The sequence below is a fragment of the Elephas maximus genome, chromosome 17 (genome assembly GCF_024166365.1).
Source record: "Elephas maximus indicus isolate mEleMax1 chromosome 17, mEleMax1 primary haplotype, whole genome shotgun sequence".
Taxonomy (NCBI): domain Eukaryota; kingdom Metazoa; phylum Chordata; class Mammalia; order Proboscidea; family Elephantidae; genus Elephas; species Elephas maximus.
Window position 1 is genome coordinate 10,281,763 of NC_064835.1, and position 25,740 is coordinate 10,307,502.

Consider the following 25,740-nt stretch of genomic DNA (forward strand, 5'->3'; position numbering starts at 1 on the left):
AGGACAGAAATGGCCTAAGTCCTAACTCTCAGCCACAAGGCCTGACTTACAGGGATTTGAGCAGATTCCTCTGGTGGGCAGAGATGGCTGGTGGTCCTCCAAAATGAGTTCTCTCCCTTGCAGGTCATAGTTGTCATGAGAATCAGCCAAGGGCTACCTTTCCCATCCCCACTTCATCTAGGTGGTACCACCTACAAAATGTGAGTAGAAATGTCATGTATCACTCGGGCCCAGAACGCTTAAGAAGTGGGTATGCCTTCTTTGGAGCCCTGGTGGTGCACTGGTTAAGAGATGGGCTGCAAACCAACAGGTTGGCAGTTCGAATCTACCAGTCACTCCTTGGAAACCCTATGGGGCAGTTCTACTCTGTCCTATTGGGTCACTATGAGTCAGAACTGACTACACGGCAACAGGTTGGTGCCTTCTTCATGTTTTCTTTCCTCTTTTCCCTGGCTGGAGGCAGATGCCAATGGGAATGACAAAATTACAAGATGGAAAAACCTGAGTCCCTGAAAAATCATGCTGAAGAAAGCTTCTTATGCATCAGAGCACCCTCGTTGGATGTTTATGTGAATGAGAAATAAACTTCTCCTGGCTTAAGCCACTGGGATGTGGGGTTTGCTTATTTTAGTAGATAGTGTTACCCCAACTATTAATATAGTAAGCATGGCACCCGCCCTTCCCCTCAAACCTTGTGCAGGTGGAGCAAAAGTGGAAGTGAGGAAAGACTTCCTCTGGCATTGATATGACAAACTAAAACAATGAAATTGAGGTGTCCAAAAGCTAGACATACAAGGACAAACCTGGAGCATTCTGTGCTTGTGGCTAGAGGCGTGACTATGTTGGAAGCAAGGGCAGGGCTCACTGGGCGTCCACCAGTGGGACGACAACGGCTGAGGCTAATATAGTAAACGTAGGAAAAGTAAGTGCAGGGCAAGTAGAGGCACATTCTTCAGAAAAGACCAGTGGACGGACTGAGACAGGGAACAGAGGGCCCTCAAATCTGCAAACAAAGCGACAAGAAATGGGCCAGGGTGCAGAAGCAAAGCCATTCCATTCCCCAGTACCATGGGGCAGGGTATCAGAAAATAGCCCACAAATTTCTTTAAAGTTGTCTTTCAGAAGCAGCTGGAGAAAACCAGCCCCAGGGACATGCGCAGAACATCCACCTGTGACCGCTGTGTGACCTTCCACCAGGGCCAGTGAGGGGCTGTAGCAGCAGCTGGGAGACTGTACAGGCGCAACACCCCATAATAAGTCCTGCTACGAATCCCAGAGGCCTCCAGGACAGGAGCCATCTTGGAAAGCTGCTGCACACGCACCGTAGTTAACATAACCCCGCCTGTGCCTGTGAATAAACATGAATCTTTTTCCGCTCAAGAACTTTTAAAAACTCGGGCTGGTCTTTTGTTCTGTGAGACGGGTTAAGCACTCTAGGCCCTCCTCATCTCCGCTTGCAAGCCTCTTCAATAAAATTTTGTTTGTGTGGAAAATTTCGCATGCCTTACCTGTTCATTCTTGACCAGTGAGAGGCCAGAACCTTATTCTGGTAACACAAACAATGGAAATAGTTGAGTAAGCATTGGGGCTTCCTTATAAACATGCCTCTTGCTGAGTTAGCAGAGGCAGAGATGGAGAAAGATGAAGGAGAGAAAAAGACAGGCACTAGAGGGCCCTTCTCTCTGCTCTTTGTCTGCCTTGTGAATATTCACTTACTCTTTAAGACTCATTTCACACCTCACACTTGAAGCCTTCTTGAAGCCTTCCCTGACCTCTATAGACTGATGTGGCTAGTGGCTTCTCATCTGTGTTTCAAGTACCGTGTCCACACTCAACCATAGCTTCCATCATACTGTGTCAGTACTGCCTGCTTACTTTCCTGTTCCTACTTTAGACCATGAGTTCCTTAAGGACAACATCATGCTGTTTGTACATTCCTCCCCTCCCCCCAACTCCCCCAGCCCTCTACCCCCAGCCCAAGGACTGGCACAAGTGCCTGGCACAGAGTAGGCACTGTTATGGTGGGTGAGTGGATGGGTGGATGGGTGGATGGGTGGATGGGTGGGTGGATGGATGGATGGATGGATGGATGGATGGATGGATGGATGGATGGATGGATGGATGGATGGATGGATGGATGGATGGATGGATGGATGGATGGATGGATGGATGGATGGATGGATGGATGGATGGATGGATGAGAGAGAGGGACAGAGAGATAGAGAAATGATTAAGTGAGCAGAACCCAAACTAAGAATCAAAATTGAGGCTGTCTGAGCACCTAGGTGGGCAATCTCAATTTTCTACATGGGTGCCAGTAAAACATCCAAAGACAAATTCTTCAGGTCACGCAAATTTTATTGTTGAAGACCATTGCTGGAGGTCTACTGTGGACATGAACGTTACCTCCCCACCTGTAACCAATGTAACCATCCCTATCAGGCTCTGCCCAGCCACTCTAGCCAACTCCAACCTGCTCTTCAGAGGCAGTTCCTCCCCCTGCCCCCCACCACCCACCCCCTAGCAGCTGCCTGTAACCAGGGTACCTGGTGGATGGGCTGGGATGGATTCCCTTGGGCTCTGCCTGCAGGAATCATAGCACCACAAGGAGCCCAGACAGGCCTAAAGAAGGCGAGGAGACTGGGGGCAAACCAGTGCCTCCGAGAAAAGGCTGGGAAGGCCCAGGCTTCAACTGGTGAGAAGCCCAAGCACTGAGGGCTTGTAGGAGGAGGAAGGGCTGTTTGGAGGGCTTGGGGGCAGTGTTAGATTCTTCTCCACAGCAGCTTCCATGTCAGTGCTATGCTTCAGGAACACTGGAGAAATTGACAGATGGAGAAAGCTGAGAAGAAACTCCAAGGTCCCAGGAGCCAGAACAGCTCCTGAGTATGAGAGACGCCTGTCCACCTGGATTTTCACGGGGTGCGTTGGGCCCAAGCAGGAGTAGCATCCATTTCTTCACCCCCTGGTTCCAGCCCATGGAGGCAGCAACAGTGTTTACGGTGTATGGCTCTCTTTGTGTGGGACTTGCCTGCCAGCCCAAATATTCAGATATTCCCTGAATATCTCAAAGGGCTCCAGAAGCCGAATTGGCTTGAAAGATGTCCAGCTTGAGAACTTTGTTCAGTCCCTTCATCCAGTCCCTTCCAGCCCAGGGCCCAGAACATTCCACAAGACTTTAGCACAGTACAATTCCTGTGAGTTCCCTGGAGTTCTTGGGGTGATTGATGCTAGCTTTCAAGTCTCCTGGACTTTAGGGAGAATCTTTAAAAATACACCTATTTCCATTTTTTAAATATAAAAATAAAATAAAATATGTCCTAACAACTTGTGGCCAAACAAGTCCAGTTAGCCCAATTAACAATCATCAGCCTGGATGACCACAGCCACAGCCCAGCTGTTGGCATCCATGGCACCAGCACGAGGTCTGAGCATGCAACTTGTGACACCAATGCAAATATCTTTCTGCTAAGGACAGTCCAGGCATCAGGAATCTGGTACTCCAACAAAACCTGCTAATTGGCCGCAGGACAGCAGTGATGTCACCTGAGCTGCAGGTTTGTCTGGCCATCCTGAGGTAGTCTTCAGGTCAGGGTCAGAGGGACAAGAATTCCTGATGTCATTTTCCAGGCCCTTCCCTGGGCTCCACCTCTTTCACGCCACTGTGGACTGTCATCGCATGTTGGAGCCTTCACAGTGCCCAAACTGATATCTCCAGACGGTTTCAAGCCTGGGATTGAGATTTCAGGAAGAGATGACACGTCCCCTGGTTTCCGAAGAAGTTGGGAGAGCAGCAACACATACCCACACACATATTCACACACACACACATTCACAGAGGCGGCAGACAGTGGAGGTGCCTGTAATGAGGTGCCTGGTGGCCTTTATCCCAGGTGATGTTGTAAATGGCCCAGTCACTTCAGCCAGAGTCTTCCCAGCAGCCAGTGCTGTGAGGCGGAGCAGGACAGCTCCTTAGGATTTCCGGAAGCGTACTTCACTCTGAGAAAGAGAACAGGGAGATAGGGCCAGGGTAGGCCAAGTGGGAGGAGAATGCAGATGCCGAAGCCTAAAATTCAGCCCAGCTATCACTGGGGAAAGTCCCTAGGTGGTGCAAACGGTTAACACACTCAGCTGCTAACCAAAAGGTTGGAGGTAGAGCACAGTTCTACTCTGACACACACGAGGTTGCCATGAGTTGAAGTCAACTCGACGGTAACTGGTACTCAGAAAAGAGGGGCAGCAAGGGGGAAAAGTCAGAAGCAAGTTCTGAGAGACCCACCACACTGAACCTTCTGCTTTCCCACCTGACCTCTCCGCTATTCTGCTCTTGCCCCTGGCAGGGAAGGGAAAAGCTGGGCATCGTTGTTTTACAGCTAAAAGACAGCAGGCCTGGGGAAAGCTTGGGCTGAACTAGGTCAGCAGAGAGTGAGGGATAGATGCCCATCACCTGATGCTGGTTACCCACTAGACCAGCTTCCTGCCAAGAAGGGGGAGGCCTCCTACCACACTCCCTCTCAGTGGCCTGTGTGAACTCACAGCTTGGCATCAATGAGGAGAGGAGAGTGCTATTAGGGCTGGCGCCTGGGCCTAGGCCACCCTTTCTTCAACCCTCAGAGCTCTGTACTCGAGAAAGGAAAGAAGCAAACGTAGCTGGGATCGGCAACAGGTCCTGCATTTGACTTCTTTTCTCTCCTGGTCTTCTGTCCCTTCTGAACACCTCAAATGTGAGGGGATGAAAGTACCTCTGCCTAAGGTCCTGGGAAAGCCTCCCGTCAGCCGTCTTCTGGACACCCTAACTTTGGGAGTTCCCAGCCTGCTCCATGCAGAGTGCCCCACTCAGGCCTCTCACCTCCATTTTGCTGTAAATCCAGGGAAGGACTTCTGTCACTTTGGTGTACACACCAGGTTTGTTTCTCTGGCCACAGCCTGTGCCCCAGCTGGTGACTCCTGTCAAGTACCAACGGTTGTTCTGCTCACAGACAAGAGGCCCCCCGCTGTCTCCCTGTGGGGAGAATGAGAACATCAGCAGGGTGGGAGGTGTGGCCCTTGTGCAGGAAATGGCGGGGCACCTGATTCTCACTCCAGTCCTAACACTGCACTCCCCAGGTCCTGGGACCCTTGCCCCACCCAGAAAGGGTCTACCTGGCAGGAGTCTCTGCCTCCCTGAAGGTCCCCAGCACACATCATCCTAGGAGTAAGGTAGCTGTCATAGACCAAGTAGTCATTGCACTTTTTGAAGTCGATGAGGTTGACCTGTACCTCCCGGAGGAAAGGGGATGTCTTGTCTGCAGGAAAGAGAAATGAAGGAAAGAAAGAATATGAAGGGAGTGAGACTCCAGGCTGCTTCATGGCTTTCTAGCTGCTCACCCCAGGACCTAGACTCACGGCCTCCTGGGATTGGAGGGCACCATTCCTGTGCCTGGTCTCTGGCCCAAGTGGGGTCCTCTGTGTTGAATGCCCAGGACATACGGGCACACACATCCACACACCAAACACAAATGCACTACACAAGAAACAGATGCATACACTCTGTATTTTCACCACACACTCGCAGATAAACTCACAAGCCTATCAGGCTACCTCACATTTTGCCCAATGCTTCTCTATGTTCAAAGCAGCATCAGATGTATCGGTTCACTTGCTTTGGGTAGCTATGGAGACCCAATGGCACGCATTAAGAGCTAGGCTGCTAACCAAAAGGGCGGCAGTTTAAATCCACCTTGCAAACCCTCTGGGACAGTTCTACTCTATCCTATAGGATCACTACGAGTTGGAATAGACTTCATAACGAGCTTTTTTTTTTTTAAATGTGTCCTAATAAGGGCAGCTGTTATTAACCTACTTACAGATGAGGACATTTAGGTTGAAGAAATGACTTGCCGTAGTCAGATAGCAGTCGTTATCAGAGCCAAGAACAGAACAAGGTCCCCTCCCAGGGCAGTGATCACTCCATCACACTGAACCTGAGCAAACCAGTCCTGACACCCAGAGCTGGACTGATTCTAACAGCCTGCAGCCAGACCATCCAGGCCATGGTGTTCCCCTGCTGAACATAAATAATGTATTTTTATGCAAATAATGCACGTGTTATACGTTTTTTGCCAACCGCACAACTGCTATTGCACGTTATGCCAATTTCCTGGTGTTATATGTGTGGGCGAGTTATTTGCCTGGGTGCGTTACTGGAAGAAAATACGATAATCTCACAGAACTCAGATATCCAACAAGGCCACTCTGTGACCATGATGAAGTGAGGCAAAAAACAAAAACAAGAAGAAAAAACCAGACCACTTCATATTCTTGTTTAAGCACAGGCAAACCAAGATCACTGTGCAAACCACAAAAGTGTCAAATAACCCTCCTTTCTCGGCCAACATGAGTGACTGCTGCTTCTTTACCAATTCGTTTTAGCCTCAATCTATTCTTTTCTCCTTGTTGACATTATTAAGTTGCCCAATCAGAATTACTTCTGCATCCAATCTAGAAAAAAGACCTACTCCTTTGAACCCCAAACCACTCAAATCCTATAAATCCTTTCTAACGCCCTCTTATTGAGATGCCCATGGTTCTCCACAGCGTGTGTTCTCCCTCACAGCAATGAGCAATAAACCCAACTTGTTCAACTACAGGTGTCTTCCTGGTGGTGGTGGCTAGGCGGCACTGTCACACTAACTGCCTTCCTATATACATGGGAGTATGTATATACACATACACACCCAGGCCCAAAAGCTTGTATCCCCAAGCCCTCATCTACATACCCCAACACATCACCCATGCACTCTTTGCACATACACACATGTACACACATACATATGCGCACACACACACACATTCTAGGATCTCTGCCTCTCACCATCTGTCTCCTTGGTCTTGCCAAAGCCTGTGATCCAGCAGGTCTCATTGAGACTAAAGGTCTGTCCGTGCATGGGGAGGCAGGCAGGGTGGATGTGAGCTGCAACAAGACCTCAAGACATCAGTTAAGGAGGAAGGTTGGAGTTTTGGTGGGCGAAGGGTGGAGATGCAGGAGTACCAATGTCCTACTTGCCCCCAGAGTGGTTCTGAATCCTCCAGGACCTTGGAACGGGCCAGGCAAGAAATGACATCACTTTGTCTTGTCCCCTCCAGTCTTCAGTGTGATCCCAGAGGACCCAAAGCCATTCTCTTTTCAATGGTTGCCATGTGGGCAGATCCATATGCCTTAGAAGCTCCCCTGGGCTAAGCTGATTCTGGCGATTGAGTCTCTCCCCTCCAAGAGTGGCTTTCCTGGCTGAGCCTTTAGCATGCCGTCCTATCAGAGCAAGGAGCAGCAGGCTAAGTCCCAGGTGTTACGCCACGGTGTCTCAGCAATGTGTCCAAACTGGTCTGGGAAGGACACCTGCTGGTTGGCCAGGGCCTTGGCTCTCTCTCCAAATGTTCACTCATTCCAGCATGAGACAACTTATCCGAGCAGGAAAAGCACATCCCTAGACATGTGGGCTACTGGGCAGCTGCTAACTTGCTCCCACACTCAAAAATATTTATTTATTATTTATATTTTTAGGGCAGTGAAACTTTTTTTTAAATTGTGCTTTAGATGAAGGTTTACAGAGCAAGTTAGTTTCTCATTAAACAACTAATACACATATTGTCTTGTGACATTGGTTGCTGACCCCACAATGTGTCAACTCTCTCCCCTTCTCAACCTTGGGTTCCCAATTACCAGCTTTCCTATCCCCTCCTGCCTTCTCGTCCTTGCCACTAGGCTCATGTGCCCATTTAATCTCATTTTGTTTATAGGCCCTTCTAATCTTTGCCTGAAGGATGAGCCTCAGGAGTGACTTCAGTACTGAGTTAAAAGGATGTCTGGGAGCCATACTCTCGGGGTTTCTCCAAGTCTCCGTCAAACCAGTAAGCCTTGTCTTTTATTGTGAGTTAGAATTTTGTTCTACATTTTTCTCCGGGTCTGTATGGGACCCTCTATTGTGATCCCTATCAGAGCAGTCAGTGGTGGTAGCTGGGGACCATCCAGTTTTGCTGGACTCAGTCTGGTGGAGGCTGTGGTAGTTATGGTCCATTAGTCCTTTGGATGAATCTTTCCCTTGTGTCTTTGGTTTTCTTCATTCTGCCTTGCTCCAGATGGGGTGAGACCAGTGGAGTATCTTAGACGGCTGCTCACAAGCTTTAAAGACCCCAGATGCTACTCCCCAAAGTAGGATGCAGAACATTTTCTTTATAAACTATGCTATGCCAATTTAGGAAACCCTGGTGGCATAGTGGTTAGGTGCTACAGCTGCTAACCAAAAGGTCAGCAGTTCGAATCCACCAGGCCCTCCTTGGAAAGTCTATGGGGCAGTTCTGCTCAGTCCTACAGGGTCGCTCTGAGTCATAATTAACTCAGTAGCTACTGATTTGTTTTTTTTTTGTATATCAATTGAGCTAGATACCCCCAAGACCATGGTCCCCAGTCCTCAGCCCAGTAATTTGTTCCCTCAGGGAGTTTGGATGTGTCTATGAAGCTTCCATGGCCTTGCCTTCGTCAAGTTGTGCTGGCTTTCCCAGTATTGTGTACTGTCTTATCCTTCACCAAAGTTACTGCTTATCTATTGTCTATTAAGTGCTTTTCCATCCCCACCCCTCCCCTCCCTCATAACCATCAAAGATTGTTTTTCTGTATGTAAACCTTTACACGAGTTTTTATAATAATGGTCTTATACAGTATTTGTCCTTTTGTGATTGACTTACTTCACTCAGCGTAATGCCCTCCAGATTCATCCATGTTGTGAGATGTTTCGCAGATTCATCATTGCTCTTTTTTGTTGCATAGTATTCCATTGTGTGTCTGTACCATAATTCGTTTATCCATTCATCTGTTGATGGGCACTTAGATTGTTTCCACCTTTTTGTATTGTGAATAATGCCACAATGAATGCGGGCATGCATATGTCTGTTTGTGTGATGGTACTTATCTTTCTAAGCCATATTCCTAGGAGTGGGGTAGCTGGATCATATGGTATTTCTATTTCTAGCTTTTTAAGGAAGCTCGGTATCATTATCCAAAATGGTTGTACCATTTTGCATTCCCACTGGCGGTGCATAAGAGTTCCAATCTTCCCACAGCCTCTCCAATATTTGTTATTTTCTGTTTCTTTTGTGTGTGTGTGTGTGTGTGTGTGTGTGTACCAGTAATGTTGGGATAAGATGGTATCTCATTGTAGTTTTGGTTTACATTTTTCTAATGGCTAGTGATCTCCAGCATTTCCTCATGTGTCTGTTAGCTGCCTCAATGTCTTCTTTGGTGAAGGGTCTGTTCATATCATTTGCCCATTTTTTAACTGGATTATTTGTCTTTTTGTTGTAGAGTGTTGGATTTTCTTGTAGATTTTAGAGATTAGACATTTGTCAGATTTGTCATAGCAAAATTTTTTTTCCCACTCTGTGGGTTCTCTTTCTACTCTTTTGGTGAAGTCTTTCGATGAGCATAAGTATTTAATTTTTAGAAGATCCCAGTTATCTAGCTTATCTTCTGGTGTTTGTGTATTGTTAGTTATGGTTTGTATCCTGTTTATGCCATGTATTAAGGTCTCTAGCATTGACCCTATTGTTTTTTTCTATGGTCTTTATAGTTTTGTGTTTTATAGTTAGGTATCTGATCCATTTTGAGTTAGTTTTTGTGTATGGTTGAGATATGGGCTCTGTTTCATTTTCTTACAGATAGACATTCAGTTTTGCCAGCACCAGTTGTTAAAAAGACTGTCTTTCCCCCCATTTAATGGTCTTTGGGCCTTTGTCCAAAATCAGGCAAAAATACTTAGGAGGTACAGACCAATATCTCTCATGAATATAGATGCAAAAATCCTCAACAAAATTCAGCAACATATCAAAAAAAGTAATACACCATGACCAAGTAGGATTCATACCAGGTATGCAAGGATGGCTTAACATTAGAGAATCAATCCACGTAATCCACCACATAAATAAAAGGAAAGAAAAGAATCACATGATCATCTCAATCGATGCAGAAAAGGCATTCGACAAAGCCCAACAACCATTCCTGATAAGAACTCTTAATAAAATAGGTATAGAAGGGAAATTCATCAACATAATAAAAGGAATCTATACCAACATCATTCTTAATGGAGAGAGGCTGAAAACACTCCCCTTAAGAACAGGAAAAAGACCAGGATGCCCTTTATCATCACTCCTATTTAACATTGTGTTGGAAGTTCTAGCTAGAGCAATCATGCAAGAAACAGAAATAAAGGGCATCCAAATTAGTAATGAAGAAGTTAAACTATCCCTATTTGTGGTTGATATGATACTATACACAGAAAACCCAAAAGACTCCGTGAGAAAACTACTGGAACTAACAGAAAGATTCAGCAGAGCAGCAGGATACAAGATGAACATACAAAAATCAGTTGGATTCCTATACACCAATAAAGAGAATAATGAAAAGGAAATCAGGAAAACAATACCATTTATAATAGCCCCTAAAACAAAACAAAAAACTTGGGAATAAATCTAACCAGGGGTGTAAAAGACCTATACAAAGACTACTTCAAGAAACCAAAAGAAATCTTCATAAATGGGAAAACATACCTTGCTCACGGATAGGTAGGCTCAACATTGTGAAAATGAGAATTCTACCTAAAGTGATTTACAAATACAATGCAATACCCATCCAAATACCAATAACATTCTTTAAAGAGATGGAAAAACTTATCATTAAGTTTATATGGAAAGGAAAGAAACCCTGGATAAAGAATAAAGTAGGAGGACTTGCACTACCTGATCTCAGAACCTGCTATACAGCTACAGTAGTGAAAACAGCCTGGTACTGGTACAAAGACAGGTACAATGGAACAGAATTGAGAACCCAGATGTAAATCCACCCACCTGTGGTCACCTGGGAAACCCTCGTGGCGTAGTGGTTAACCAAAAGGTCGGCAGTTTGAATCCACCAGGTGCTCCCTGGAAACTCTATGGGGGCAGTTCTACTCTGTCCTATAGGGTCGCTATGAGTTGGAATCAACTCAATGGCAGTGGGTTTGGTTTTTTTTTTTTTTTTGGTTATGGTCACCTGATCTTCAACAAGAGCCCAAAGTCTATCAAACGGGGAAAAGACAGTCTTTTTAACAAATGGTGCGGGCAAAACTGGAGGTCCATCTGCGAAAAAAATGAAACAGGACCCATACCTCACACTATATACAAAAACTAACTCAAAAGACCTAAATATAAAGCCAAAAACTACAAAGTTCATATAAGAAAAAATAGGATCAATGCTAGAGACCCTAATACACAGCATTAACAGGATGCAAACTACAACCAACAACACACGAGTTCCAGAGGATAAGCTAGATAACTGGGATCTTCTAAAAATTAAACACTTATGCTCAGCAAAAGACTTCACCAAAATAGTAAAAAGAGAGCCTACACACTGGGAAAATTTTTTAGCTATTACAAATCAGACAAAGGTCTAATCTCTAAAATCTCCAAGAAAATCCAACACCTCTACAACAAAAAGACAAATATGCAATTTAAAAAAGGGCAAAGGATATGAACAGACACTTCACAAAAGAAGACATTCAAGTGGCCAACAGACACATGAGGAAATGCTTGTGATCACTAGTCATTAAAAATTGCAAATCCAAACCACAAGGGGATACCATCTCACCCTGGCATTACTGACACAAATCAAAAAAACAGGAAATAACAAATGTTGAAGACACTGTGGGGAGATCAGAACTCTTATGCACTACTGGTAGGAATGCAAAATGATACAACGATTTTGGAAAATGATATGACACTTCCTTAGAAAGCTAGAAATAGAATTACCATATGATCCAGCAATCCCACTCCTTGGAATATATCCTGGAGAAATAAGAGTTGTCACACGAATAGACATATGCACACCCATGTTCACTGCAGCATTGCTGACAATAGCGAAAAGATGGAAACAACCTAGATGCCCATCAACAGAAGAATGGATAAACAAACTGTGGTACATACACACGATGGAGTATTACGCAACAATAAAGAGCAACGATGAATCAGTGAAGCATCTCATAACATGGATGAATCTGGAGGGCGTTACGCTGAGTGAGATTAAGTCAATCACAAAAGGAGAAATATTGTATGAGACCACTACTGTAAAAACTCATGAAAAGGTTTACACACAAAAAGAAACAATCTTTGATGGTTACGAGGGAGGGGAGGAGTGGGAATGGAAAAACACTAAAGAGACAAGAGATAAGTGGTAACTTTGGTGAAGGGTAAGACAGTACACAATACTGGGGAAGCCAGCGTAACTTGTCCAAGGCAAGGTCATGGAAGCTCCATAAACACATCCAAACTCCCCGAGGGACTGAATTGCTGGGCTGAGGGCTGTGAGGACCATGATCTTAGGGAATATCTAGCTCAACTGGCTTAATACAGTTTATAAAGAATATGTTCTACATTCTACTTTGGTGAGTAGAGTCTGGGGTCTTAAAAGCCTGTGAGCAGCCATCTAGGATACTCCACTGGTCTCACCCCTTCGGGAACAAGAAGTAATGAAGAAAACTAGAGTATACGAGGGAAAGATTAGTCCAAAGAACTAATGGATCACACCTACCACAGCCTCTACCAGACTGCGTCCAGAACAATGAGATGGTGCCTGGCTACCACCACTGACTGCTCTGACAGGGATCACAATAGGGTCTCATATAGAGGTGGAGAAAAATGTAGAACAAAATTCTAACTCAAAAAGAAAGACCAGGCTTGCTGGCCTGACAGAGACTGGAAAAACCCTGAGAGTATGGCCCCCAGACACCCTTTCAGCTCAGCAATGAGGTCACCCCTGAGGTTCACCCTTCAGCCAAAGATCAAACAGACCCATGGAACAAAACAAGACTAAAGGGGTGCACCAGCCCTGGGGCAGGGACTGGAAGGCAGGAGGGAACAGGAAAGCTGGAAATAGGGAACCCAGGGTTGAGAAGGGAAAGGTGTTTACATGTCATGAGGTTGTTAACCAATGTCATAGAACAAAGTGTGTACTAACTGATGAGAAATGGATTCTGTAAACCTTCATCTAAAGTACAAAAGAAAAAAGGTATAAAAAATTTAGGAGGTGCTGTTGTGTATCACTTTGTAAGCGCCCTCTAAGTACTGGTATCTCTAGATGGACTGGGGCATTCAGCCACCAAACTCGAATTTGAGGAATGAAAAAATGAGTTGATGGATAGGACGTCTGCAGTGTTCTCAATTGTCTGTTATGTTCACTGCAGCATTGCAAACCTAGAACAGTGCCTGATACCTATTAACTACTTGATAAACGTTTACCAAATGAATGGATGTTAAATCCTTCTCCCATAAGTTGGGCTTTAAGCTTTGGATCAGAGAAGCCTAACAACCTATGATACGCAGATGACACAACATTGCTTGCTGAAATCGAAGAAGGCTTGAAGTATTTACTGATGCAGATCATAGACTACAGCCTTTAGTATGGATTACACCTCAACATAAAGAAAACAAAAATCTTCACAACTGGACCAATAACCAACATCATGATAAATGGAGAAAAGATTGAAGTTGTCAAGAATTTCATCTTACTTGGATCCACAATTAACGTCCATGGAAGGGAAACCAAACCAAACCCACTGCCGTCGAGTCGATTCTGACTCATAGCGACCCTATAGGACAGAGTAGAACTGCCCCACAGAGTTTCCAAGGAGCACCTGGCCATGGAAGCAGCAGTCAAGAAATCGACTGACATATCACATCAGGAAAATCTGCTGCAAAAGACCTCGTTAAAGTGTTAAAAAGCAAAGATGTCACTTTGATAACTAAGGTGTGCCTGATCCAAGCTGTGGTATTTTCAATTGCCTCATATGCATGCAAAAACTGGACAATGAAAAAGGAAGACCAAAGAAGAATTGACTCATTTGAATTATAGTGTTGGTGAAGAGTATTGAATATACCACGGCCTGCCAGAAGAATGAACAAATATGTCTTGGAGGAAGTATAGCCAGAATGCTCCTTGGAAGCGAGGATAGTGAGACTTTGTCTCACTTACTCTGGACATATTATCAGGAGGGACCAATTCCTGGAGAAGGACATTATGCTTGGTAAAGTAGAGTGTCAGCAAAAAAGAGAAACCCTCAATGAGATGGATTGACACAGAGGCTGCAACAATGGGCTCAAAAATAGCAATGACTGCGAGGATGGTGCAGAATCAGGCAATGTTTCGTTCTATTATACATAAGGTCTCTACGAGTCAAAACCAACTAACAGCACCTACAACAACTAGTTTTGGTGCCTACCATGCTTCGTCTGTTAGAGAGTAAACAAATATAAATGAAGTGATAGGATCAGTTATTAACCAAAAATGCAAAACATGATTTCTTAAAATATTCTACACCAATCCTTGAGAGGTAGAGTCTTGAAAATATGTCGTTAGATGTTGTTGAGTTGATTCCGACTCATGCGGGCTCCATGTGTGCGGAGTAGAACTGCTCCACAGGGTTTTTAAAGCTGTGGGCTTTCAGAAGCAGATTGACAGGCCTGTCTTCTGAGGTGTCTCTGGGTGGGTTTGAACTGCCAAACTTTTGGCTAGTAGTTGAGTGCTTAACCATTTGCATGCCACCCAGGGACCCTAAAAATGTGTAACACAGTTATGTATTCCACTATGTTCCTCATTTTAATGGGGGAATTAAATTTATCAGCGAGTTTTCACACATTTTCTGAGAACACTGTGAATTCGAGCTGCTCTACCTGTCCAATGAGTTTAAGAAAAATCTGCCCTGATTTCTAAACCAAAAATTAGGGCACATGGTCTGACCACGAGACCCCATAAATCAGGTCTTTCCTAGAAAATCTGAGCGGTGATTCTCAGACTAGGCGTGCTCACTTCCCAGGGGCCTACCAGAGTCTGAAGAGGGACTGGCATAGTCTGAAAAGGACATGCAACTTTACAATAGCTTTCATTTGGTTTTAGAAACTCATTTGTTTTGGAATTCCATATAACATTGAGGAGAGCGGGAGGTGAAATTTGGATGTTTAGCTAAATGGGTTTCAACGGGTTGAGAAGGCAGATTGCCTCCTATGGTATATGTGCATGAGTGGCAGAGCTGGGGGGCAGTGGGGACCCCTCACAGTCCCAGGCTCCAGGGACAGGGCGGGAGGAGGACGAGGGAAGTGCGGAGCACCTAGAGATGACTGCAGGCTTGCGTCTGGTGGGCGAAGCTCCGCCCCATTCCTCCTTTTCATACCAATCCGATGCTCTAATTGCCCTAACTCCTGATACTGCCTCCATAGTTAATATGCCAGAAAACAGGAGCTCGCAGACTCACAGTATGAGAACAGCTGGGCTAACCAGAGAGTCCACCAAGGCTTCTGGAAATCCCTGTCCTCCGAGGGAAGCACTTCTCCTGCCTTTCTTTCTTGTATAACTTTGCTTATGCTGGAAGACCCCCGACCCGTTCTTCAGGATCCCTCCCAACTCGCCTTCTCCTGGCTCCATCAGTTCTTTCAGGACCCAGCTTACCTATCCTTCCTCAGGGAAGCCTCCCCTAGCCTGCCAAGACTGATTAGGTTTCCCATCCTGTCACCATGGCTCTTCTGGGCTTCCCCCGACACAGCATCACTGGCCTTTACCATACATGTCTGTCTTTATGTGTGTCTCTGTTTTGTCCTGTTTGCCATTGCATCTGCTGGGCCTGCCATATAGTAGAAGTACTTAAGTACTTGATATGTGAACAAATGACTGAGTGAATGAGTAAAGTCTTTTTTGACATCCCCAGTCCAAGGTGGTCTCCTCCTCAGAACTTCTGTACCACTTACCAAAACCAAACCAAACCCATTGCTATCAAGTCGATTCTGACTCATAGCCACCCTATAGGACAGAGTATAACTGACTCATAGGGTTTCCAAGGAGAACCTGGTGGACCCAAACTGCTGACCTTTTGGTTAGCAGCCATAGCTCTTAACCACTATGACACCAGGGTTTCCATACCACTTACAGAGCCTCATTTAGTTGTTAGCCCCCACCTCGGGGCAACTAGTTGCATGTGTGCTCGTCTTGTTCTCAAATGCAGGTAAGCAACTTGCCAGCTGAAAAGCCAGATGGGAGGAACTCTGCTTGGGAGTCAGATCGACCTGGATCCAATCCCAAGCTTGGGTAATTCTCTCTCCCTAAACCTCTGTTTCCTCATAGGTAAAATGCCTGCCACTGTTTGGCCCCTGTTAAGTGGTCAGCAAATACCAGTGAAACAATTTAATCTATTTACATTAACTAAGACCGGTATCTGGAGCCCTGGTGGCAAAGTGGTTAAGAGCTCAGGCTACTAACTAAAAGGTCAGCAGTTCGAATCCACCAGTCACTTCTTAGAAACCATATGGGGCAGCTCTACCCTGGCCCATAAGGTCACTATGAGTCAGAATCGACTTGAGGGCACACAACAACAACAACAAGATCAGCATCCAAGCTCTGGCTCTGCCACCAACTTGCAATGTGTGACATGTCATTTGGGGCAAACATATTTTCAATTCCTGGGCCTCAGTTTCCCCAGTGGTAAAATAGAAATGTTGGCTTAAATGATCTTTAAGCGTCTTTGACTTCTGCCATTCTGAAGCTCTGGGACACCCAGACAGGCCGACAGATGCTGCCAATTACAAGGGCTGGGGCCCAGAGGGCTTCCGAGGGAGCTGGGTGGGGCGTGGCAGGCACGGATCCACTCACCAGACAGGGTCAGGGGCTTGGAGAGCCGCATGAGGGCGATGTCGTAGTCGTCTTGCTCGTCGGTGTAGTTGCCGTTGATGATGATCTGGGAGATGGAGGCTGCCTCGGGCAGCTGCTGCAGGTTGTTGGTGCCTGCGTACACTTTCCAGCCATCCAGCATCTTCTGCCGGGTGCTGCAAAAACCACAGACTACCATGGTCCAGTTACTGAGCTGGCAAAGCTCACTGGCACCATCTGCTACACAGAAAGCAGCCAGCAGAGCACCAGCTGGAGGCAGAGGGAGGGACAAAGTGACCTCTGGAGGAGCCTTCTTTCTTGGGCCCAGGGTCCAAAACAATTGCCCAACACCACCACCCCTCCTCCCCAAAAAATCCAAACTGGCTGCCGTCACTTTATAATAATAAAGGGAGCAAGGGAGCGAGTAAGACTTCTATGCGGCATTTACCCCCACTTTCTCCTCTGCATCCCTGAGTGAGGAAAACGGTGACCACACTTGGCTACAAACCGAAAGGCTGGAGGTTTAAGATCATCTGGAGGCACCTCAGAAGAAAGGTCTGATGATTTACCTCCAAAAAATGAGTCATTGAAAATCGCGCGGAGCACGGTTCTACTCTGACACACATCATCGTCCTGAGTCAGAATTGATGGGAACTGCTGAACCTCCTCTGCACCCCACCAAGGATCCAAGAAGGCAGGCAGGGCAGATGTCAGTAGTACTATCCGAAGCAGAGACCGAGATTTAGAAAGGGCAAAGTGACCTGCTGAAAACTCATTACTGGGGAAGCCCGAGCCCCTGAGGCTTGGTCCAGAGCCCCTTCCTGCCCACCTGCCTGGGCTGCAGATCACCACCAGGATGAGCCTGGTTGGCGACTGTCAGAAGCTCATTCCACTATCCTGCTGGCAACCCCTGTCCCTCAGTTTCTGGGACAGCGGTCCTGATTTCTCGGGCTTCTTTCTTACAAGTTTCAGTTGCAGGATGCAGGAACAGCATTTTTCAGGGGTAGGCTCCCAAGTCAAATTGATTCTGACTCATGGTGATACCATGTGTGTCAGAGTAGCACAGTGCTCCATAAGGTTTTCAATGCCTGGATTTTCAGAATTAGATTGCTAGGCCTTTCTTCTGAGGCACCTCTGCGCGGACTCAAACCAACCTTTTGGTTAGCAGCCAAGCACGTTAACCAGCTGTACCGCCCAGGGACTCATCACTAGTCATTGGCCGCTCTCCCAGTATTTTCTCATCCTTGGGCCTGCTCAGAACACGTACTCCCAACTCACATTCCCAGGATCAAATACCAACTACAAATCATGATCCTTGAGTGACCATTCAAGTCACACCACTGGTCAGTGGGGGTCGGGTTACACACAAAGTTCCTTCTCTGGAGAAGGGGAAGTCAGTCTGCTCTCAGCCCTGCCTGGTGACCGCGATCCCTGGTCAGCAGCAAGTCACCCACCCCCTCAGGCACTTACACAAAAAAGCAGTGGGCAGCAGTGAGTACCCATTGGGCGTCGATCAGAGTGCCCCCACAAATGTGGGTGGTGCCGTAGTGGAGACTGACTTGCCAAGGCCACTTTCTGTCTGAGGCCAGCACCCCACCCACGATCCGCCCAGTCATGGCCCTCAGTCCGCAGTCTGCAGAGGAAGCAGAAGAAACAAACCCTGAACCCCACTTCTCTAGCATCCCAGCCATGCTCCCCCAGATCCTGACAGGATTGGCAGCCCAGTCCCAAAAAGCACCCCCCCTCGGATGCTGTGGTGCTCACCTAATCTGATGGAAGCCCTGCTGTTTCCTGCCAAAGTGGACCTGCCACATTGTGGCTTAGTTTTCCAGGATCATCCACTGGGAACTTTGATCCCAGGCAGGTTCTTTTTTCCCCCCACTCATCCATTCTTTCATCAATTCAACGCATGTTTACTGAGTGCCTGGTGCCTTGGGCACAAAAAAAAAAAAACAAACTTGTGCAGTCGAGTTGATTCAGGCTCATAGTGATCCTGTAGGACAGAGTAGGACTGCTCCACAGGGTTTCCAAGGAGCAACTGGTGAATTCGAACTGCCAGCCTTCTTGTTAGCAGCCGAGCTCTTAAACACTGTGCCACCAGGGACAGTGCCAGGTATTGAAGTTACACTGGGGGATTCCAGGGCTGCTGTCAGGTGCTCAGGAAAGTCGGCCAATTCTAACACGAACCTTGAATTGACAAGCGTTATGATAGGGATTGCTATCATCTAAGACATCATGTATTTCCAAACATAGAATAAATACACTTCCCATGATGCATGGGTTGGGTTTGTGCCCACATGGTTCCCCGATGGACTAGTTAGAGCTGTTAGAAACACTCCATCCCAAGGGAACAATTCCCACCACATTCTAGAGCAAGACATCCTCCACCATCATGGACAAGGAAGACAGCCTTCGGAGTGTGTTCAAACACGTGTCCTGTTCAGGAGAGAGTGAGGAGGCGGCAATGGTCTGAGTGAGTGGGTAGTCCATCCACGGCACAGTGTCCGGCCTGCTCAGAGGGGTGCCTCCCACCACCATCGCTGAGAATGCAGCAATTGCGGAACCATCGACAGACCCAGGGTCGAATCCCAGCTCCTCACCTACTAGCTGTCTGACCTTAAGCAAGTTGAACATTTCAGTCCCCGTACCTATAAAAAACCCCGTACCTATAACTGGGAAGTAATGGTGCTTGGAAGGAGCTCTGGTGGTACAGTGGTTAAGCGCTCAGCTGCTAACGGAAAGGTTGGTGGTTTGAACCCCCCGCCGCTCTGCAGGACGAAGATGTGGCAGTCTGCTTCCGTAAAGGTTACAGCCTTGGAAACACTATGGGGCATTTCTACTCTGTCCTACTGGGTCGCTATGTGTCAGAATCGACTCAACGGCAACAGGTTTGGTTTTGGTTTAGAGATCTGGTGGCGCAGTGGTTAATAGCTCAGCTGCTAACCAAAAAGTCACAGTTTGAATCCACCAGCTGCTCCTTGGAAACCCTATGGGGCAGTTCTTGATGGCAATGGGTTTGGTTTTTTGGTTTTGGAATGGCACCTGTCTCATAGGATTAGTGTAGGAATTAAATGCCACCGTATTTGTAGAGAGACGAGCACAGTGCCATGCATGTAGTTCGTACTCAGTAAATGTTGGCTCTAGATCTCGATCTCAATTTAGTTCCATGTTTACTGATACAGGAGCTTTAAGCTGGCCCAGAACCTACTCTCCCAGTTCTCTGCCCTCTGTCTAAAATCCAGGAGACTCAAATGGCTTGCCTGAAAGAGTGAGGTTGCTGGGCTGAGCTCCTAGCAGTCAGTCGGGGAAGGGCAGTGCTGTCTAGGAACTGCCCCAGTGCCTTCCAGAGGCCCAGGCTTTGAAACAGGCCTGCTGGCTAAGCACCTCTTCCTGGCTTGGACCTCCAGGACCAGCCATTTCTCCCAGAGGGGCACCACCCTTCTTCCCCCTGACTGCTACCCGACACAAGCCACAGTCCAAGAAGAAGAGCCTCTCCTTACGGGAACACTGGAGAGAGACATAACGCTGCGACGGGCATTCAGACCTGCAGGAGGAGACACAAAGGTGGGAAAAGAGATATATAAGCTATCTCCTCCAGGAAACCTGTCTCCTGCTGAGGTCCCACCCCATTTCCAAGGAAGCTACCTTTTGCACAAGAAGATGGAGATTCTGATCTTCTCCCACCCAGTGGAATAGGCCCTGCAAGTGCTTTCCCTGGGAATGGGGATGGCTGAGTGCAAATCCCCCTGTTTTCTTGTGGTAGACTGCACACATTGGCCAGATTCGTGTCCTTTGACCCCATGACTTCGTTAGCCCGGTATCTTTCCACAACTAAACAGGTGGACCACTGCCCCTCTGACACAGCTCCTCACTGCTCGGCCAGGAATGTAACGTACAAGCCCACCTGCACAGAGCAGGCATCCAGGATGCAGCTAGTTCGCTTCCTGCCCTCAGCATCCCTTTTTCTCTCAGAGCCTGTTTCGCCTCTCCCCTCCCCAAGGTAAACAATGCTAGCTGGTGGAGTGTCCTTCCACCCTCCCTGTCAGGGGGCTGCATGCCAAAGACCACAGAGGATGACAAGGCCCAGGAAGACAACGATGTGTCCCAGGTGGGCCTCCTGGCCCTGACCACTCACGTCTGGCCCTCCCCCTGCTGCTGCACCCCCACCCCATTCCTAAGGCCAGTGATGCTCTCCCTTCCCACCCCAGCCCACTCCCTTCAGTGGCTTTCAGTCCAAACACCTGGCTGACTGGTGGCCGCAAGTTTTATTAGTTGTCCTCAGCAACCAGGTAAACTCGGGGGCACCCCTGATTTTGCGGCCCTCTCTGCACCAAGCCTCAAATAAGAACTTTCATATGAGTGGGTGGTGGGGTGAATGAGGACTATTTCTGAGGTGTCCCTGAACATTCATGATGGACGCCTGGAGGCTGAGTCCCAGAAAGGCCAAGGGAGAGGGGCTTCTAGACTCAAAGCCCACCCCCTCTGCACTCCTCGTCTGCCCCTGCTCAAAAAGGGAACCCTCAGAACAGTCAGCCTGGCCTGCCCCCACCGTACCTGTGGAGACTTTCCTGGATGGTGGAGTTGTATTTGGATACTGAGAAACTGCTAGCAAAGTCCCTGTGGGCCACCTCGGCTGTCCAGTAGGCACTGCAAGGGAGGAGAGGGGAAGGAGAATGAGCAGCCTTGAGACAGAGTCCACCCCCAGTCCGCATTAGAGTCGCCACCGCCCCTGCTGAGGGAACTGGGCCATAACAGTCTGAATGGAAGTCAAGGCCCCACCCACATATTCTACCACTGCCCCACCTACCCCAGCCCTAGGAACCAGCCCGGTAGTCCCCAAAGTGTGTTCCCCCAACCAGCAGTGTCAGCATTATCTGGAAGTTGTTAGAAATGCAAATTCTCAGGCCCCACCCCAGACCTCCTGAATCTGAGACTCAGGGTGGGGCCCAGCAATCTGCTTTAACAGGTTCTCCATGGGTTTCTGACACACACTCAAGTATGAGAAGCGCTCATCTAGCCCTTTTCTATTCAAGCTGTGGTCTGTGGAGGAGCAGCATCAGCATCACCCCAACCTACTGAACCAGAATCTGCATTTTAAAGACCCCTCCCAGGTTGTCAGTTTGCCTGTTTAAGTTTGAGAAACTTTGGGCTAGCCTATTGGATGTCAGACCTCAGTGTGCATAAGAATCACCTAGTGGTGTTTGCTAAGCAGGTGTCCAGTTCTGATCCCAGGGACTTTGATTCAATGGGTTAGCATTTGAACTAGCTACCCAGGTGATTCTGATGTGGATGACCCTGGACCACTATCTTCACGGAACTTATGTCCATTTCAAGAACATGGTATGCCTATGAATGACACCATGTTCTGCACATGTTGTTCCTCTACCCAGAGTACTGTTTCCTCCAGGCTCTGCTCTCTCCTCCAAGTACAGTTAGGCACCCTTTGCACATATCCTTATCATTACATATCACATTGGTTTAAGTATCTCTCATGGACACTATACTAGAGGTCCTTCAAGGGCAGGGATCTTGTCTTATGCCTTTGTGTCTGGGTGCCACATAGTACCTGGCACATAATAAAAGCTTAATGAATGTCCTTTGAATAAATGATGCCATCTACTGAAGTTCAAAGGAGGTTCAGACTTGCATAAGGTCACAGACATCGTTGATAAAAGACGTAAGATAGGACCTCAGATGTCTGTCGTCTTCCAACCAGACCCTCCTGATCCTTGTTTTATAGACTGCAGCTCTGAAGTTGAGGAGAACTGGCTCTAAGTCCTAACTCCCAACCCCTAGTTTTCCAGGTGCTTCTTCTACAGATATGGCTCTGAATAATATCCTAGCCCCTTCTCCCTTCAACCCCACATACATTGGTGAAACCCCAAATCCACAGACCAAGAAGGGAGGTTGGAGATGGATAGCTGGCCTGTAAATTAGAGACTCCTTCAATGGGAAGGTCATTGTTCATGCTACCTCCCACCCCACCACCAAACCCTTTGCCGTCGAGTTGATTCCAACTTATAGTGACCCTATAGGACAGAGTAAAACTGCCCTACAGGGTTTCCAAGGAGTACCTGGTAGATTCGAACTGCCAATCTTTTGGTTAGCAGCCATAGCACTGTTAGCCACCAGCCGTAGCATTGTGCCACCTGGGTTTCCACCCACCAGCTGTTTGTTGTTGTTGTTGTTTGTTTAAAAATTATTGAGCCAAGGACTCTTATGGCTTTTCCTGGCCAGACCTGCCCCATCTCTTTCCCTGTTTAAGCAGTTCTACTGCTCAAGTCACAACTGCTACAGTCCAAATCCCATCGAAGATCTTTGTACCACCTGAGCTTCTAGTCCCCTAATGTAAGGAGGCCTGCCCATTGGCCTGCCCGCCTTACAGGGCCACCGAGGACATTAAATGGGATAATGGACATGAGGGTGCTTTAATACAAAGAACTGATGTTATTACATCTCCTCCTCTACAAATACTTACACTGGCCTCGTGGAAACAGCTTACCCGAGACTAATTAGTGCCAGGGCCACTGTACCTTTGGATAACTCAAGAGACTCCTGAGCTAGTGACCTCAGCCCTGGTCCTTAAGGGCTCTTTTAATAGGAGGTTCTTGCAAAGAGCCTGAGACATGCATGAAGCTGGGGCCCCGGGGGCAGATTTACCTCTCAAAGCCCAGCTGCTGGCAGGTCTTCTCTGAGTAGGTGTCGTTCCAGCTGTCACTGCAGACAGGAAGCCACTTATGGGAGGTTCCAGAGTAGACTTTAAGCAGAGACTTGTCCCAGTCAAACCTCACTGCAGGCCAAGAGAAGGGCAGAGGAGGTCCTCAGTACCCAGGAAGGTTCATGCTCCTGGGGAGTGAACTGAGCAAGGCTCCAAGAAGCTCCAGTCCTGAGGCAGGCACCAGGGAGTAATGGTCAGCCAGTGATCGGAAGCCCAGGACCCTCAGGAAAGGCAGAGCCAAGGCAAGGGGCTGGGGCAGGGCAGAGAGTATGTCATCTGACGGGAGCCGGGAATCATTGCTGGAAGGAGGGGGAGCACCGCCAGGAGCCAGCATCCTGAGAGGGCAGTGACATGGCCAAACGAGAGAGTGGCCAGGGAAGACAAGGCTTGCAGTCTGTTTGCTCACAAGCTCAGACACAGAGGGTCACAGTCATGGGCTGCACACATGTGAACACACAGGGCCCACCCATGTAGGTGGAATGGGCACAAAAGGTGCATACACGTGGATCAGCACGCACACGAGGGCTACACAGACAAGTGCACACAGAAACCACTGATGACCAGCGTCCAAAGAAGTCTCTGGGGTCATTGTGGTGATCATCGAGGCCAGTAGTTTACAGACTGACCTTCATGAAACCATAGAGGTGAGAAGTCAGAGGTCACCTTGTAGGTAACAAGGAAAGGCACATGGATGGGGCCCCCTGCCCCATACTTTCTTCTGGCCAGAGCTGCTCTGCTTTGATCAATCTGATATTAGGGAGTTGTCAAATTTTATTTGAGAACCACTAATCTTGTCCAGTCCACTCATTTGACAAATTAGGAAACTGAAGTCCAGAGAAGACAAGTGAATTGCCCAAGTCACACAGCGCTCAAAGCCAGGTTTCAAACCCTGTACTATGACTAGGAACCAGTCCTCTGAACTCCCTGTCCGTTGCCTCCTATTTGAGGCTGATACACAGTTTTCACCACAGTTTGCAGTCACCAGAGGACATACTCACAGACTTGCACATGGACATGCACCCACACATGCACACACACACGTGCACACACACATGTACACACATACACCCATGCTTAGCCTCCTTACCACAACCCAGCTCATCACTCTTGAGCTTGCAGTCCACCACCCCATCACAGCGAACTGCATGCTTGGGGCAGCTCTCGACTGGCTCCTTGTACTTGATCCCTATAGGGCCCCGCCAGAAGTAGACTGGAAAAAAAAAGAAGCAGACAGCTGGGGTGAATGCCAGTCCCAGAGAGACAAGACACTAAGTAGCCCAAGACCCTGGGGGTTCTGAGACACCGACCTGCAATCCCTCTTGGGCTCTGGGGCTCTCGTCCCCCATCTGTATGGAGAAAGAGGCTGCTCAGGAATGCTCCGGAATGCTCCAGAAAGCTCCTGCACCAGGCAGACTCGAGCAGCCAGCCATCCAGAGAGAAAGAGAGAGAGAGATGTGTCTGGAGGTGTGTACTACACTGGGAGCTCCCTTGCCCTACATGGTAGCCTCGGTGGTAGTCAGAGAAACCACCTCCTCCAGTAACCCAGAGGCCGCTTCTCAGAATCCCTCTGGCATCCCTCTTCTCTGTGCTCCAGCAAAGGGATTTCTATCTTCACAGTCACATACACGCAGCCACTGTCAGTCCCGTGGTCTTGAATACTACCATTCTTTTAGTTTCAAAGCTCCTATTCTTCTTTCTCCCTCTCCCTTAAACAAGATGCCGCCTGTATTCAGTACTTGCTCCATTACTTGTCTTTATGCCTTTAAATATCTTCCCATTCAATGACCAACTCTAGGTGGTTGATTCCCAAGTTGTGTCTAAAAGAAAACAGCTTTACAAACCATAATTGCAAATCAGCTTCATGACTTCTTTCTCTAACATCACTCTCTTTCTAAACTAGAGTCTCTGTCACCCCTACAGACTGGTGAAACCTCCCCTTGTATGGCTAAGCATGCTTAACCAGCCCCAGTTCTAACTCCTCACCCTGCCTCTTGTCCTCAACTGATTCTTCAGCCAAGACCCCCCACTTCTCCTGCTCTCAGCTACACTAAGTAAAGGTTTGAGAGTCCCTAGATTTCCCCCAGATCTCATAATAACTTCACTGGTGTCTTGGTCGTCTAGTGCTGCTATAACAGAAATACCACACATGGATGGCTTTAACAAATATAAATCTATTGTCTCACAGTCTGAATTCAGGACCCCAGCTCCAGGGGAAGGCTTTCTTTCTCTGTTGGCTCTGGGGCAAGGCCCTTGTCATCAATATTTCCCTGGTCTAGGAGCTTCTCAGTGCAGAGACCCTGGGTCCAAAGGATGTGCTTGCTCTAGACCCTGC

General features: G+C 47.6%; 1 protein-coding gene across 1 annotated transcript in view; it reads right to left on the reverse strand.

Moving 5' to 3' along the window:
- Positions 1-2,542: 2,542 nt before the first annotated feature.
- The window catches only part of TMPRSS13 (transmembrane serine protease 13), a gene marked incomplete at its 5' end in the record, with an annotated part of 110,671 nt that continues 87,473 nt past the window's right edge, over positions 2,543-25,740 (reverse strand). The window contains 10 exons of the mRNA XM_049857350.1: positions 2,543-3,996; positions 4,847-4,999; positions 5,140-5,282; positions 6,851-6,949; positions 16,694-16,866; positions 18,161-18,323; positions 20,191-20,234; positions 21,245-21,337; positions 23,351-23,480; positions 24,496-24,618. Of these exons, the coding sequence (XP_049713307.1) occupies positions 3,970-3,996; positions 4,847-4,999; positions 5,140-5,282; positions 6,851-6,949; positions 16,694-16,866; positions 18,161-18,323; positions 20,191-20,234; positions 21,245-21,337; positions 23,351-23,480; positions 24,496-24,618 (1,148 nt within the window). The remainder of the gene's footprint in view (positions 3,997-4,846; positions 5,000-5,139; positions 5,283-6,850; positions 6,950-16,693; positions 16,867-18,160; positions 18,324-20,190; positions 20,235-21,244; positions 21,338-23,350; positions 23,481-24,495; positions 24,619-25,740) is intronic.